The sequence below is a fragment of the Ranitomeya variabilis genome, chromosome 7 (genome assembly GCF_051348905.1).
Source record: "Ranitomeya variabilis isolate aRanVar5 chromosome 7, aRanVar5.hap1, whole genome shotgun sequence".
NCBI classification, from domain to species: Eukaryota; Metazoa; Chordata; class Amphibia; order Anura; family Dendrobatidae; genus Ranitomeya; species Ranitomeya variabilis.
The window spans coordinates 89,655,745-89,672,093 of NC_135238.1; the positions used below are offsets into that span (position 1 = coordinate 89,655,745).

The 16,349-nt window shown below is 41.7% G+C and overlaps 1 protein-coding gene across 2 annotated transcripts in view; it reads right to left on the reverse strand.

Moving 5' to 3' along the window:
- Window positions 1-1,136: 1,136 nt before the first annotated feature.
- Window positions 1,137-16,349, reverse strand: part of CALCRL (calcitonin receptor like receptor) — a 195,211-nt gene continuing 179,998 nt past the window's right edge. For both annotated transcript variants that reach the window (XM_077275406.1, XM_077275407.1), the window contains 6 exons: window positions 12,716-12,869; window positions 10,191-10,251; window positions 10,034-10,100; window positions 8,268-8,486; window positions 3,670-3,711; window positions 1,137-1,851 (listed from right to left, as the gene is read on the reverse strand). In XM_077275406.1, the coding sequence (XP_077131521.1) occupies window positions 1,630-1,851; window positions 3,670-3,711; window positions 8,268-8,486; window positions 10,034-10,100; window positions 10,191-10,251; window positions 12,716-12,869 (765 nt within the window). In that variant the 3' untranslated portion in view covers window positions 1,137-1,629. The remainder of the gene's footprint in view (window positions 1,852-3,669; window positions 3,712-8,267; window positions 8,487-10,033; window positions 10,101-10,190; window positions 10,252-12,715; window positions 12,870-16,349) is intronic.

Here is a 16,349-nt window from a genome sequence, read left to right on the forward strand (position 1 = left end):
ATGACCGTGACGTCACGAAGGTCCTTCTCGGCACAGCATCTTTGGAACCAGACCGCCGAGTGCAGCGCCGAGGAGATCGTGACGTCAGAGGGTGAGTATAGCCAATTTTTATTATTTTTAACATTACTATTGATGCTGCATATTGCTGCATATGCAGCATCAATAGTATAGGAGTAAACCCGCAGCGGAAACCGCGGAACAAACCGCGATAAATCTGCAGGGATAACCGCAGCGGGTTTGCCCTGCAGATTTATCAAATCCGCTGCGGGAGAACCCGCAGAGGTCACACGCAAAGTGTGCACATAGCCTTAGGCTACACTACCTCATCTCCCACAAGGACACAGAAGGGAAACCCATCAGAATCTGGGTGTGGTGATACTTCTTTAGGGTCAACCCGTTTCTTATCGGAGTAACCGTCCCCATCCCCCATAGGTCTTAAGGAGTTTGGTGACCCTCGTGAGGGCCACACAACCCTCTAATTGATCCCCGAGAAGCTGGGCGTTGGCTGCATTCACAGGGATGCTAAAGACTATCCAGTGTCCAGAGTGGTCATTAAGACTTCACGAGGTACCTGAGTCCCATGAGGGCAGCATGATCCAGGAGCTATTGCACTCAATTATCATAGGCCAGGACTTTGTACTATTTTGGGGCTTGTGGGGGAGGAGCGGAGACCTTGATTGGTCAGGTAAGAAACTGGTTGGCCCTAAAAAGTCTCACCAACCCCACAGACTGATGGGTTTCCCTTCTGTGTAATGGTAGAAGAGGAGAAGGTAGTATCCCCTGAGGAAGACTATCATTAGTTTTTCTTAGATTCAAAAATGACACTAACCCTAAGGTTTCTCAAGCTTCTCCTCAAACAATCCATGAAAAACAAATAGTACACAGATGGCATCCAAAATCCAAATGCTGTCTGATTTAATCATGGACCTATAGAATTGCGTTGGTGAATTTAATACTAGACTCAGATAAAAATCGGACTTGTCCACTATGATTTTGTGTGCACTATTTGGTCTCCAAAAATATGCGAACAAGTGAACAGCTCCATAGACTATGAAAGGTAAGTGAAAACATAAATAAAACTTGTATGAGAAGAACTGAAGTCTGAATGATCCATTAGTCTAAGAAAAAAATCACCATTAAAGAGCTAGTGAACAATTTTATTATATGGCTTTAATGTAGTGGTTTTTCGTTTCAACAAATGGCATGTTTTTCCCTTTTGTAAAAGCTTTCATAGTTAAAAGAAATTGCAGTCAACAAAAAATCAAAATGTGAACTACAGACTTTAGCTGAAATATAGATGCATCAAAATACATACTGTAATTCCGTATATGTCAGTGTAACTAAAAAGGGAAATATACCTCTGCATTGGCACGTAACAAAAACAATATCTTACGTCTAAAGAAAAATCAACATAAGAAGTCGTCATTCACAAACCTCTTATATAAGTGTAACACAAGTGCAAACAAACTTTTATGCAGTTAACAGCAAATATACTTTGCATAAAAAGTAGATATAAATATATATTGAAACACTCTTAATATGTTTAGATATTGCATTTAGACAGCAGCCATAAACAGTAATAAATGCAGCAGTCATAAACAGTAATACTTCAGCAGACACACGCACACTTCACATATAAGGCTTTTCTGGTTTATAAGAAATAGTTTCCATGTCATGATAGTTTTTTCCATTTGAATTCTCAATGCTATAGTCATGGGTATATGTGGTGCCCTGGGCTTCACTAATTGACGATATGGTGTATGAAGCCGATCGGAGACCATCGGAGTGTGCAAAGCTATTCCCAAACTGAATTCTGTACTGATTCCAGTGCCTTTTCAGAACAGCTTGTACCTAGAAAGAACAACATCATTACTGACAGGTTGTTACATGTTTTGTAAATGCTGATTTTTAACTTGTCATATAGAGTTTTGCCATTTCCATATACGAGACCATTAATAATACAGTGGGGCAAAAAAGTATTTAGTCAGTCAGCAATAGTGCAAGTTCCACCACTTAAAAAGATGAGAGGCGTCTGTAATTTACATCATAGGTAGACCTCAACTATGGGAGACAAACTGAGAAAAAAAAATCCAGAAAATCACATTGTCTGTTTTTTTATAATTTTATTTGCATTTTATGGTGGAAAATAAGTATTTGGTCAGAAACAAACAATCAAGATTTCTGGCTCTCACAGACCTGTAACTTCTTCTTTAAGAGTCTCCTCTTTCCTCCACTCATTACCTGTAGTAATGGCACCTGTTTAAACTTGTTATCAGTATAAAAACACACCTGTGCACACCCTCAAACAGTCTGACTCCAAACTCCACTATGGTGAAGACCAAAGAGCTGTCAAAGGACACCAGAAACAAAATTGTAGCCCTGCACCAGGCTGGGAAGACTGAATCTGCAATAGCCAACCAGCTTGGAGTGAAGAAATCAACAGTGGGAGCAATAATTAGAAAATGGAAGACATTCAAGACCACTGATAATCTCCCTCGATCTGGGGCTCCACGCAAAATCCCACCCCGTGGGGTCAGAATGATCACAAGAACGGTGAGCAAAAATCCCAGAACCACGCGGGGGGACCTAGTGAATGAACTGCAGAGAGCTGGGACCAATGTAACAAGGCCTACCATAAGTAACACACTACACCACCATGGACTCAGATCCTGCAGTGCCAGACGTGTCCCACTGCCTAAGCCAGTACATGTCCGGGCCCGTCTGAAGTTTGCTAGAGAGCATTTGGATGATCCAGAGGAGTTTTGGGGGAATGTCCTATGGTCTGATGAAACCAAACTGGAACTGTTTGGTAGAAACACAAGTTGTCGTGTTTGGAGGAAAAAGAATACTGAGTTGCATCCATCAAACACCATACCTACTGTAAAGCATGGTGGTGGAAACATCATGCTTTGGGGCTGTTTCTCTGCAAAGGGGCCAGGATGACTGATCCGGGTACATGAAAGAATGAATGGGGCCATGTATCGTGAGATTTTGAGTGCAAACCTCCTTCCATCAGCAAGGGCATTGAAGATGAAACGAGGCTGGGTCTTTCAACATGACAATGATCCAAAGCACACCGCCAGGGCAACGAAGGAGTGGCTTCGTAAGAAGCATTTCAAGGTCCTGGAGTGGCCTAGCCAGTCTCCAGATCTCAACCCTATAGAAAACCTTTGGAGGGAGTTGAAAGTCCGTGTTGCCAAGCGAAAAGCCAAAAACATCACTGCTCTAGAGGAGATCTGCATGGAGGAATGGGCCAACATACCAACAACAGTGTGTGGCAACCTTGTGAAGACTTACAGAAAACGTTTGACCTCTGTCATTGCCAACAAAGGATATATTACAAAGTTTTGAGATGAAATTTTATTTCTGACCAAATACTTATTTTCCACCATAATATGCAAATAAAATGATAAAAAAACAGACAATGTGATTTTCTGGATTTTTTTTTCTCAGTTTGTCTCCCATAGTTGAGGTCTACCTATGATGTAAATTACAGACGCCTCTCATCTATTTAAGTGGTGGAACTTGCACTATTGCTGAATGACTAAATACTTTTTTGCCCCACTGTATATATTTTTTCAGTTCCATGTCACATTACTTCTGCCATCAAACTGATGAGCGATTCACACATTGCAGACCAGAGAAGCACTACTACTAAAGCACACTTACCTCTCCATTAAAGAAGCAGAAAATTGTTGCAACTAGTAATCCCTGTTGAAAAAAAAAACACTGAAATTAAAGATTTATTCAGAAAGGATGAAACTATGTAGCAGAGATATGGTAGATGTAAGTGTTAAATTTTGGGGAAGGATGTCAACTAAAATGCGGAGCTACCCAAAGGCAATTATCTACCAACCTCAAGTAAACTATACATTTTAATTTGAACGGGGTTGTCCTGGACTTTGGTACTTATGTTCTATCCTGGTCATTAATATCACATCAATGAGAGTCCAACATCCAGGTCATGTAGCTCAGCTCCTATTCACTTCAATAGGAGATGAGTAGCAGTGCTTGAGAACAACCAGGGTTTTGGCTTTGCATACACCCTTTAAAGGGAACCTGTAACATCACTTCAAGCATCTAAACTATCCCTAGTGCGTTGTTAGTGATGCATTGTGTATCACCAACACATTTTTTTATTAAAAACGGCACTGTAATGATGTCCAAAAATCACTTTACATACTTATATAGTACCTGCTCGTTTAGTCATAGGGGTGTGCTTCATTTTCTATTCATTTACGGGCGTCGCCGCCCACTCCATTGGATTGATTTCCCTGGTTGCGCCAATGTCACTGTAATCCCATGCTTGCGCAGTTTGACACTTGGAGCAGTGTAGAGCGGGCAGCCATGCTTGCTCAGTGTGTAGTGTACAGCATGCTGGGCTTACGCAGTGTTGAGCGGGGAGCCGCACATGACAGCGCATGCGCAGCTCCCCGGTCGACACTGTGCAAGTGCAGCTCCCGGCTCAACACTGCCCAAGCACGGCTGGCTCCACACTACATACTGTGCAAGCACAGCTGCCCACTTGTCACTGCGCAAGCGCGGCTCCAAGCGCCACACTGTGCATGTGCGGGATTCCAGTGACGTCGGCGCAACCATGGAACATCTGTGACTGAACAGAAAATGAAGCACACCCCTATTACTAATCGAGCAGGTACTATATAAGTATACAAAGTGCTTTTTGGACATAATTACAGAGCAGTTTTTAAAGAAAAAATTTGCGCAGTTTTTAAAGAAAAAATCGTGTTAGTGATGTACATTGCATCATTAACAACGCACTGGGGAGAGTTTAGATGCTTGAAATGATGTGACAGGTTCCCTTTAAATCCATCCGATTCTGGAGGGTTTTACAGCTAATCAGTAGATTAGCCAGATGTGTGACCCTCACCAATTTGATACTGACGATCCATCTTGTGGATACGTTTGGTAAGATTAAGAATTCTAACTTGGGTATTTTAGAAAATCTTTGCCTTTTTTTAAAGAACAAATTAAGAAGACACCATCTACATCTACACTTCACTCCGAGGATGAGCTTCAATTAAATGTTCGCTATCATAATTCCTGGGCAACCACTTAAACACCACAGAATTTTTTTATGGCAGGTTGTGACTAATAACCAGTCAGATATGGTATACATTTTATAATGTGCATGTCTGTTTGTACATGATTGTAAGTAAGGCGCAGTGGGTTCCTCATGGTGAGCTTCTGCCTATGTAGTAGAAAACTGCTACCAGCATGTTTATTAGTAGGATCAGACTGACGCTTAAATCTGACAATTTTTTTTATTTTATTAGATTACATTTTGTAAAAAAAATAAATATTACAAGTTGAAAAGATAGCAAAATTATTAAATTTTGTAAACTGTTTGTGAGCAATTTAACGCCTTCACAACTGAACATGTCTCTTTTTCTGCGCTTACCGGTACATATTTTCCTTTCTTTCTTCCAAAAACCATATTTTTCCCGCCAAGATAGCCATATGAGGACTTGTTTTTTTGTGAGGCAAGTTGTGGTTTTGAGTGATCCCACTCATTTTACCTTCGACTACAATATGAAAACGGGAACATAGAAAGATGCTGCCATAGTTTTTTGGGTTTTTTTCATGGCATTCTTTATGTGGCAAAAATGACCTGGCAATATGACTCTCCAAATCAGTATAATTACAGTGATAGCAGACATGTAGGTTTTTTGTTTCTATTTAGGGGTGATAAAAATTTGGAATTTTGTTTTACTTTTACGTTGATGGAGTTGTGGGAGAACTTGTTTTTTGCATGTTGAGTTGATGATTTTATTTATACAATTTTGAGGTTGTTTAGTTGTTTTGATCAGTTTTTATTGCATTTTTTAAGGATTAGCTACATTAAAAATGCAATTCTGGTATTTCAATTTGTTTACCAACTACAGCTTATACCGTTAGGGTTAAATTATTTTATATTTTGATAAATTGGACTTTTACTAAGAGACTTTTTTTTCATTTCATTATTATTATTATTACTATTATTATGAAAAAAGGGTGGGAGGAGTTAGGCTTTTTATATACTTTATTTTTTTCTTCGGATTTCTAAAACTTGTTTACATTTTTTTTAATTTACCTTAGGAAATCTGAACCTGCAATTAATTGTCTGATCGTTTGCTCTATATAATGCTGTGCCACAGTGCTGCGCCATATGGACAAAATGATGTTTTCCTATGAAGCCTAAGCGGAGATGGTTGTCATGGTAGCCACCGGCAGCTATGACAACTCACCGGCCTACATCGCGGGAGACCAATTAAGCCAATGCACCATCAATCTGCTATTTAAATACTGCCATCAGTGATTGACAGCGGTTTTAAATGGTTAAACAACAATCGGCATGCTCCAGTCACTTCTGATACAGCAACATGCTAATTATAAATCACAGCCAACATCGCCTAGGAAGGATGCGAGCTCAGCTCCTACCCTGGCACCCAACATGTGATGTACTATTACATGACATGTCAGTTAGGGGTGAAGCACCCATTGCCTGTGGATTTCCTTCCGCCATAGTAAGTCATGGCATTCCTGTAGGATATGCCAAGAATATGGATTGTGGACCTTCCCCTGTACTCAGAAATAAAGAAATCTGTATTTTTTGTAAAAGAATTTCCCTGTGCTTGTTCCTGTCTACCTACTATAAAGGGAACTGGAGCAGAGCCTCATGGAATTTCTTTGCCTGCTGAACAGGTTCTCCTCCTTTGGCATGGCATAAAAGGGGCAACATTTGGTAATAACAATGCAGCTACCAAGAGGTTCTTGAATGCTGCACATCTTAAGACCTGTTCACATCATGATTTTACTTCATGTTTAGATTGTAAGTGTCTAATATGCAGACAAAACGTGTCTATAGGGCTCTACTGTCAGATGGAAGCCAAAGGAGTGGCCCTTTGGCCTCCATCTGACTGGTGTATTGTATGTTAAAACAATATAGAAAGATATAGAAGAGCAACATTTCCTTCTTAGTGACCAGTAAGGCTACGTTCACATTTGCGTTGTTGGGCGCAGCGTCGGCGACGCGACGCAACCAACAACGCATGTACACAACACAGCGTTTTGCGACGCATGCGTTGTCATAAGATCCTACAGATCGGGAATTTCGGCGCAGGGAAAACGCTACAAGTAGCGTCCCCTGCGCCCTGTCTTGTGCTTCTATATGACGCATGCGTCGTAAAACGCAGTACAAAGCATACCGGCGCAATGTTAAAGATAGGGGCGCATGACGCATGCGTCGACGACGCTGCGCCCAACAACGCAAATGTGAACGTAGCCGTAATAGGAGATGTTAAACATATAGTTTTTTTTTTTTAACATTGGAGTCTTTGGGTAACAATTGCCACAATAAAAAATCTCATAACATATACTTTACTTTATTGTCTACATTGTAGTCTATGGGTAACATATTCCACTATTAGGTATCTCTCACAGCCACTGTTTAGCCACCCCCAAGCCTGTTTTCACCTTTCAGACCAGGCAAATTTTTACAATTCTGACCAGTGTCAGTTTATGAGGTTATAACTCTGGATCCCACTGATTCTGAGACCGGTTTTCATGACATATTGTACTTCATGACAATGGTACAATTTGTTTAATATAACATGACAAGAAATTTTGCGATTTTCAAACTTTTAATTTTTATGCCCTTTAAATCATAGGGTTACAGTTGTGTGAAAAAGTGATTGCCACCCACACGCTTAAAACATAAATTAACTGTGGCTTATCACAACTTTGGGAAGAGGAGTTCAAATTCCCTAGCCACACCCAGGCCTGATTACTGCCACACCTATTCTCAATCAAGGAATCACTTAACTAGGACCTGCCTGAAAAAAGTGAAGTAAACCAAAAGATCCTCAAAAGCTAGACATCATGCCACAATCCAAAGAAATTATGGGACAAATGAGAAGCAAAGTAATTGAGATCTATCTGTCTGGAAAGGGTTACAAAGCCATTTCTAAAGATTTGGGACTCCAAGAACCACAGTGAGCTAAAACGCCTGAGATTTTCTGGGGGGGGCACTATACTCTAAATTCCCGATCACCGTTTTAAAACACCGATGAGGGAATAAGGGCCCTTAGCAGCTGTCGTTTTAATGTGTATCGGCAGTTGTTAAGGGGTTAATAGAGGAAAAAACAAAAACATGATGTAAACAGTGTCCTAAATTATCAACAAGAATCACTGAAATGAGAATACAAATAAGTCAATAATTCTATTCTTGGAAAACCATATATTTTCTAGCATCCATTTTATAACATTACCTGATAATTCATCAGAATATGCATGATGTAGTCAAACACTTCTTCTGCTATCCGTCCACTTGGTCTCCATGGCAGCAATACAAACTGAATTCCCAGAAGGGGCACAAGGATCAGCGTTGCCCGTACAGCCTTCATGTAGAGATTGGATTCAGCTTGATGTGTAACTTTCAGTTTTGTTATCAGAACACGTACAATGTTCAGCAAGAAAAAGAGGTTCACCTTGATGGAGAAGAGAGCAATCCATAACTAAATTATACATGATTTCACTGATGGGAAAGTTGTAACCCGACGGCCAAAATATTGGATAAATTGTCATTCACAGCACAAGTGTACTACAGCACAAAAATTGTACATTATAAACTCAGAAAATACATAAAACACACGTTTAAAACGTTTTTAAAAATCCCCTAAAAGCCCCTCTAAATTCAAGTAGAAATCACTGAAAATGTAATGTCACCTTTGTGAGAGCATAAAAAGATGCAGACTTTACCAAATAGAAAGGCATGCTATTCAGAAAAAAACTATTTTATTAGTACTGGAGTTAGTCTACGATTACGAAGGAAGATTTCACATATCAAGGCAACAGAGCTGCAGTTCAACAACATTTGTTCTTGTAATTCTGCAGAACGACCAGAGACCGCTAATATTGGCTTATATTGTCAAAATGATGAGACTATGCTGCTCCTATAGCCTACCAGTATTGTCATCACAATAATTGTCTTATTAGTCTGTGTTCCCACAATAAGTATTTGATGTTGCAGATTTTCTGCACTTATTAGCTAAATTACTGTATTTTTCGGATTATAACACACACTTTTTCAGAAAAAATGCTTTGCGCGAAAATGGGGGTGCATCTTATAATCCGAATTGTAGCTGTGGTGCAGCTTAATGGCTGTGGTGAAGAAGATTCCCAGGGTCACTGCTGCCGGAAGCTTATGGCAGTGACAGGAGTTGGGCGATGGGTGCAGGCCCCAGGCTGGAACGACGAGGTGTTTTGCGGTGTGAGGGCTCTGACAACATTTTGTGAAAGCCCGGAGCATAGCACTTTACCTACTCTTCTCTGTGGTGGACTCCACCACATTAGAAAGTATGGAAGGTGCTATGCTCCAGGCTTTCACAAAATGTCGACAGAGCCCCTGCACTACTGAACACCCCGTCGTACTAGCATGGGGTCCACAGCCATGGCCCAACTCCTGCCACTGCTGAACACCCTGTCCTACCAGCCTGGAGCCCGCAACATGTCCTGTCTCCGCCAGCAGCGACCCTACCACCTGGGACCACTGCTGCCCCCAGTTAAGCTACTGCAAAAGTGAACACACACCATTTTATTAAAAAGTTTCCTATTTTACTCCCCAAAATTTAGGGTGTGTCTTATAATCTGCAAAATACAGTGGGTTACGTTTTTGAGTGTTTTTTTTTTACATTTATTTTTATACCGTATTTCTGCTGCTTTCATGCTTTAAACAAAACTGCTTTGTTTTAGATACTTCCCATTATTTAGCTTGGAATATGGGGAAATCCACAAATATTTACCGCTAGAGAAATTGACGTGTGTCAGATGCAAAGACGTACCATAGGTCAGTTTACACAGATAAAAAAAAGCATGAAATTTCAATAAATCCCATCCACTTTGCTGGATGTGTAAGACGTTGCATTTTTTGAGCAGCCAAAATATGCAGCGTCAAAAACTAATCATGGGAACGAAGCCTGAAGATGACCAAGACAACACTTGGTCTACAGATATAGTGCACAAGATTTGTACTTACCAACAATGCAGCACAAATAGGTCCGTGAATAATATAAAGTAAATGGGTGTCAGAACTAATCCAGCAGCTGTAAAGAAATCAATATAACATATTATAAGGTGACAATAATTCAAGAATAGAAAAATAAAATTCTGCTGGAAGAATACAAGAGTCTTACTTGTCATTAAAATACAAACTTCTTGCAACAGCATGGATAAAGGCAGGGATCAGTGGAAATCCTGGAAAAGATTTCAAATACATTTTATATGCAGTATATATGTAATTATATAGACTCGCACACATAAGTAAACATAAGCAGCTCATGTTAATGTAAAAGGATTTGCAACTTTTGCTACAGATATATAATTTTTTCTTTACCTTTTAAAATTTCTTATCATGTTAAACCAATAACATCTAATGAAAAAATATAATATAATAAAATTAGCTAAGTCTTAGACCCAGGGAGTCAAATTTATTAAATGTTAAAGAAGCATGCCTCCCATGAAAATGTTGTCCTCTTAATAATTTGCAGTCATCATATTATATAGCATTGTGTACTTACAATTGCTCATTTTGCCTTTTTACCCAGCTAATTCTTCTCATTTCCATTAGGTCTATGACATCGCCTGATTAAAAACTGACAAGCTGAATCCTTCTAAGCTCTATGTAGAAAGATGAGGTCAATTTTCCCTGCATGAATCATGAGTCCCAAGGAGGGGGGACAGAGCAGCTAGGTCAAGAGTTAATTATGCAGGGACAAGAGACTTCCTGTTTCTACATAGAGCAGCAAAGAAAAGAATTAGCTGAGTAGAAAGACAACATGAGCAATTGTAAGTACACAGTGCTATAGAATATGATGGCGGTTTTACTAATACGACGTGGTTTGTTCTGACCATGAACCGCCCAATTGGCTCCATCGGTCAGGACGTATAAAATATATCCTGGTTAGAGAGTAATTCCAAAGCACCTCCCCTTGAGAAAGTAAAACGCACGTCGGGGCACTGTGGGGCATTCCCATCTGTATACACCATGGATACGGCTACTTTCACACTAGCGTTGTTTGGCCTCCATCGCAATGCGTCGTTTTTGAGAAAAAACGCATCCTGCAAAAGTGCTTGCAGGATGCGTTTTTCCTCCATTGACTTGCATTAGCGACGCATTGCGATGGATTGCCACACGTCGCATCCGTCGTGCGACGGATGCGTCGTGTTTTGGCGGACCGTCGGCACAAAAAAAGCTACATGTAACGTTTTTTGTGCGACGTGTCCGCCATTTCCGACCGCGCATGTGCGGCCGGAACTCTGCCCCCTCCTCCCCGGACCTTACAATGGGGCAGCGGATGCGTTGAAAAACTGCATCCGCTGCCCCCGTTGTGCGGCGCTTTCAACGCTAGCGTCGTTGCGTCGGCACGTCGCATTGCAATGTGCAGTGCACGACGCTAGTGTGAAAGTAGCCTATGTTGTACATTACATTGTTAGTTTGCAGCTTCTATTGACATTTGTGCACTGATGGTTGCAGTTTGTGATGTGTTTTAGGTCTTCCTATTGTTGGACTTTGATACTGCGAATTTGCACAACCCATATGTCTGAGCAGATGAAGTATTATTCACCAATCTTGCTCCTTATAACTTACAGTATATATTTGTCAGTAGCATCTATTGATATATGCTCCCATGGACAATATTTTACATGGATGCCCCCCCTTCTCTTTGTTCCTCCTTTTACAAAAGACCACTGATTTATTGTCATTTAATTTTTAATTATGTGTTTCTAATAAACTTTGTTTTTATTTTATCTGGTGGTTTATGGCTACTCCATCTCCTGTTTTTGTTTGCATGCTCTAGGAGTACTCCACCTCTCTCTACCTTACACTTTTTGTGAGGGAACTGCTTTACCTTTATAGTTCCAAACCACATTGATCTTTAATGTGCATTTTGAACATTTGGCTAATAATATGATGACTCCAATATATTTCGAGGATACAGACTTTGATGGGAGGAGGTGTGCTTCTTTAACTATCATGTAAAATCATTATTAATATGTTATGCAGACTTAAACGTGCGACCCTGAGACCACTCTGATGGCTTCACTTCTGCAAGCAGCTGCGTCTATGGTCCGTGTATGTGCTCATCATCCAGACCCCCACAGATTAGGAGCACATTTAAATCTGCATAACAGATCAATATTAACATAATACATTTAAATGACAGGCATACTTTAATCTACACGTACAACGAGGCGCGGTGTACAGTCATAGGTAGCATGGTTTAGTGGAAAAGCTATGTGGCTTTAACTGGACAAAATTTTGGTTAAAGGGAACCTGTCACCCCCCTGGCGTTTGTAACTAAAAGACCCACCTTGTGCAGCACTAATGCTGCATTCTGACAAGGTGGCTCTTTTAGTTCGGGTCCCTGGCACTGCTGCGATAATCACTTTTGAAATTTGTCCCTCATACCTGTGAAATCATCCGGGGGGCAGGTCTTTCCCCCCTAATCCAGACGCCTCACATCCGTCACTCATGGCCTCTGGGCACCGCCTCCTCTTCCTTCTGTAGCATCCCCGGCGCCTGAGCTGTAAGTTCGAAGGGCAGCGCAACTGCGCATGCCCCCCAAAAAAATAACAGAGCAGGCGCCAGGGACGCTACTGAAGAAAGGAGGGCGCCCGGCAACGAAGAATAAAACAAATAATTGAAATATATACGTACCCCATCCAAGTAAGTAGTACCATATCAGGTGCTGTTTTTCAGCAAACACAGCTACTACAATAAGTGTATGTAAATATATTCCTTCACACAGCATCCAAAAATAATTGCATCCCATGAGGTAAAAGTGAATAAACTGAGATACTTTACAGCTGACCTGTGGGGAAAAACATCAACAAATAGTTTATGTCAAGGAAATGTATTCATAATTCTGTACGGTAAAGAGTAAAGACAGCTTTATGGAGGCAGCTATAATGGCTAAAAAGCACTTGTCATTACCGTGATCATCCTGTATCCGTCCCATCCTGTGGCTGCTCCACACTCTAGATCATGTAACGTCACTGCTCTATGTGCACGTCTGTCCGCTGTAGCACAGTATACCCTCACACAAAGTAGGACTACAAGGTCAACAAGAGTGGCCTAATTCACAAGCTCCCACCCTGATAATGTGGTTGTTTTCCATGTGGTGTGGAACCATTTAAAGCTTGTGTGAGTAAGATATGCAGCCCTGCTGGGGGCAAACAGATAGAACATTAGAGAGGTCTTCACATGACCTAGAACAGTATTTCCCAAACTCCAGTCCTCACGAACCCCACGGGTCATGTTTTCAGGATTTCCATAGTGCTGCACAGGTGAGACAATTCCTGATGCCTTGATGATACTTCCACTACTTGCGCAATACTAAAGAAATCCTGAAAACATGACCGGTGGGGTCCGTGAGGACTTAGGTTTGGGAAACACTGACCTAGAAGAACCACTATAGGGGTAATACTGATGACTCAAAGTGTTTACGCCAGTAACTGAAAATTGTGGAAAAATTACCCAACATTTGGTGTTTCCGCTTTCGTGGTTGCAGGGTACACATGAATTGGCCAATTTGTGTGCTAAGCATTCTCAATTTTTCATATTTGTAGTGCAGTAATGCAATTCAATTCTCATATTTTATATTTGCATGCTATAGCGCTACAGAGTGCTGCCTTATCTGTTTGATTGTATATGAGTTGGCAACTCTAGGTAAACACCTGTTCAGACCTATTTATGTTTGGATGTGACGGTCAGTATTTTGTTATTTGTATGCATTAGCATTCTGACTGAGCACTCCACCCCTTAGCTTTAGGCATATTTAATTGCAGCAGGACTACTATCCCTCCATAGAGATATAGACCTCAATCTAAGAGAGGATTGGCATTAAGTCCTGGCAACGAGAATCGCCTTATCGTGGCTGCCGGGTACACATGAATTGGCCAATTTATGCCCTTAGCATTCTCAATTTTTCACATTTCTAGTGCAGTAATCCAATTCAATTTTCATATTTCATGTTTTAGCGTTACAGTGTGCTGCTTTTTGTTTGTTTATATGAGTTGGCAACTCTAGGTAAGCAACTGTTCAGACCTATTTATGTTTGGATGTGACTGTCAGTCTTTTGTTATTTGGTGTTTCCATTCCTGGCAGAGACCTGCCAAAGTGGGCAGAGCATGGGAGGGACAGGGGTCAGGGCAATGTCCCAACCATATAATTAATGACCAGACATGGTGTAGCTTTGACTGGATTAAGATATCTGGTGAGATGCGTGGAGATATGTGCCTCCTAATTAATCTGGTGCCTCTTACTCCACCACTCCCCTTCATGAAGACTTAATGTACAATGCCAGTCTTAAAGGGAACCTGTCACCCCCAAAATCAAAGATGAGCTAAGCCCACCGGCATCAGGGGCTTATCTACAGCATTCTGGAATGCTGTAGATAAGCCCCCGATGTATCCTGAAAGATGAGAAAAAGAGGTTAGATTATACTCACCCAGGGGCGGCCCCGCTGTGGTCCGGTCCGACAGGCGTCGCGGTCCGGTCCGGGGTCTGCCATCTTCTTACGATGACGTCTTCTTCTTGTAGTCACGCTGCGGCTCAGGCGCAGGCGTACTTTGTCTGCCCTGTTGAGGGCAGAGCAAAGTACTGCAGTGCGCAGGCGCCGGGAAAGGTCAGAGAGGCCCGGTGCCTGCGCACTGCAGTACTTTGCTCTGCCCTCAACAGGGCAGACAGACAAAGTACGCCTGCGCCGGAGCCGCAGCGTGAAGACAAGAAGAGAACGTCATCGTACGAAGATGGGAGGCCCCGGATCGGACCGCCCCTTGGTGAGTATAATCTAACCTCTTTTTCTCATCTTTCAGGATACATCGGGAGCTTATCTACAGCATTACAGAATGCTGTAGATAAGCCCCTGATGCCGGTGGTCTTAGCTCACCTTCGATTTTGGGGGTGACAGGTTCCCTTTAATGAATTTGAGCCAAAACCTTTACTCATTGCTAAATCAGAGGGGTTTGTAAGTGACCTGCTTCTTCAGCCTCACTTGCCAGCTATGCTGTTAGGCCAGTAATACACTGATTTTTAAAGGGAATCTGTCACCCCCAAAAAAAAAACATGAGTCGCAATCTAATTGGATGTGTGGCTGAAGGGAGAAAATAAAATTATATCCTTTCTGCAGCTGCTAGCTTGCAATCATCCTGCGGCTGTGAGCAGTCATCACTCTGCACACGGTGTATACACAGTGTGCACACTGTAATCACTCCCGCTGCTTAGGCTACTTTCACACTTCCGTCTTTTTAGATCCATCACAATGCGTCGTGTTGGTAAAAAAACGCATCCTGCAAATGTGCCCGCAGGATGCATTTTTTTCCCATAGACTTGTATTGTCGACGGATCGCAACGTATGGACACACGTCGCGTCCGTCGTGCACTAGATGCGTCGGTATTTGGCGGACCGTCGCAGCGAAAAAAACGTTCAAGGGAACGTTTTTTCGTACGTCGTGTCCTGCATTTTAAACTGCACATGCCCGGCCGTAACTCCACCCCCTCCTCCCTGGGAGTTTACTATGGACAGCGGACGCGTTGAAACACTGCGTCCGCTGCCCACGTTGTGCAGAAAATCACCACTGGCCGTCGGTACGTTGCGCCGACGCTTTGTGACGGCCCCGTACCGATAGAAGTGTGAAAGAAGCCTAACTTACTAACATCCGGCAGTTTGAGTGCGGAGCAGGATGTCAGTTGAGGAGCAGGGGAGTGACTGTGTAATAAGTGATGACGGCTCACAGCCCCGGCATTGCCTCGATGACTGAAAGAAAGTGGATGCAGAATGAATATAATTTAATTTTCTCCCTGTAGCTGCACTTTCAGTTAATTTAAAACAGTACGGTATTTACCTGCAAATTACCGCTATGGCTGCAGGTAAATAACATTTTTTCTAGTTGGTAGGTTTCCTTTAAGTAAAGCCCAAAGTTAAAATATTCGCACGGCTTTCAAGGCCTAGGATCCCACTGATACTATCTTATCACATGTGCAGCCTATTACAATAGTGATATGTTTTCGCCATGCTTTCTATTAAGATGATGGCAAAATAAAACTGAAGTCTGACTCAATATGTGTAACATTATGTTGAGAACTTAAAACTAGCTGGAAGAGACAAGGGTTTTTAAAAATCAGCAGACAGTTTCCATATGGAAGTGCACAGTTTAGGGTTAGTGTACAGCCTGTAGGCTATATATCTGAATAGCTGCGTATAGCCACACAGCTCTTCACTCTGAGTACTTACCCTAAGGACACAGCATAGATTCAGTGGCCTGTAGTTGTGTAGTGGGGACCTTGTAAT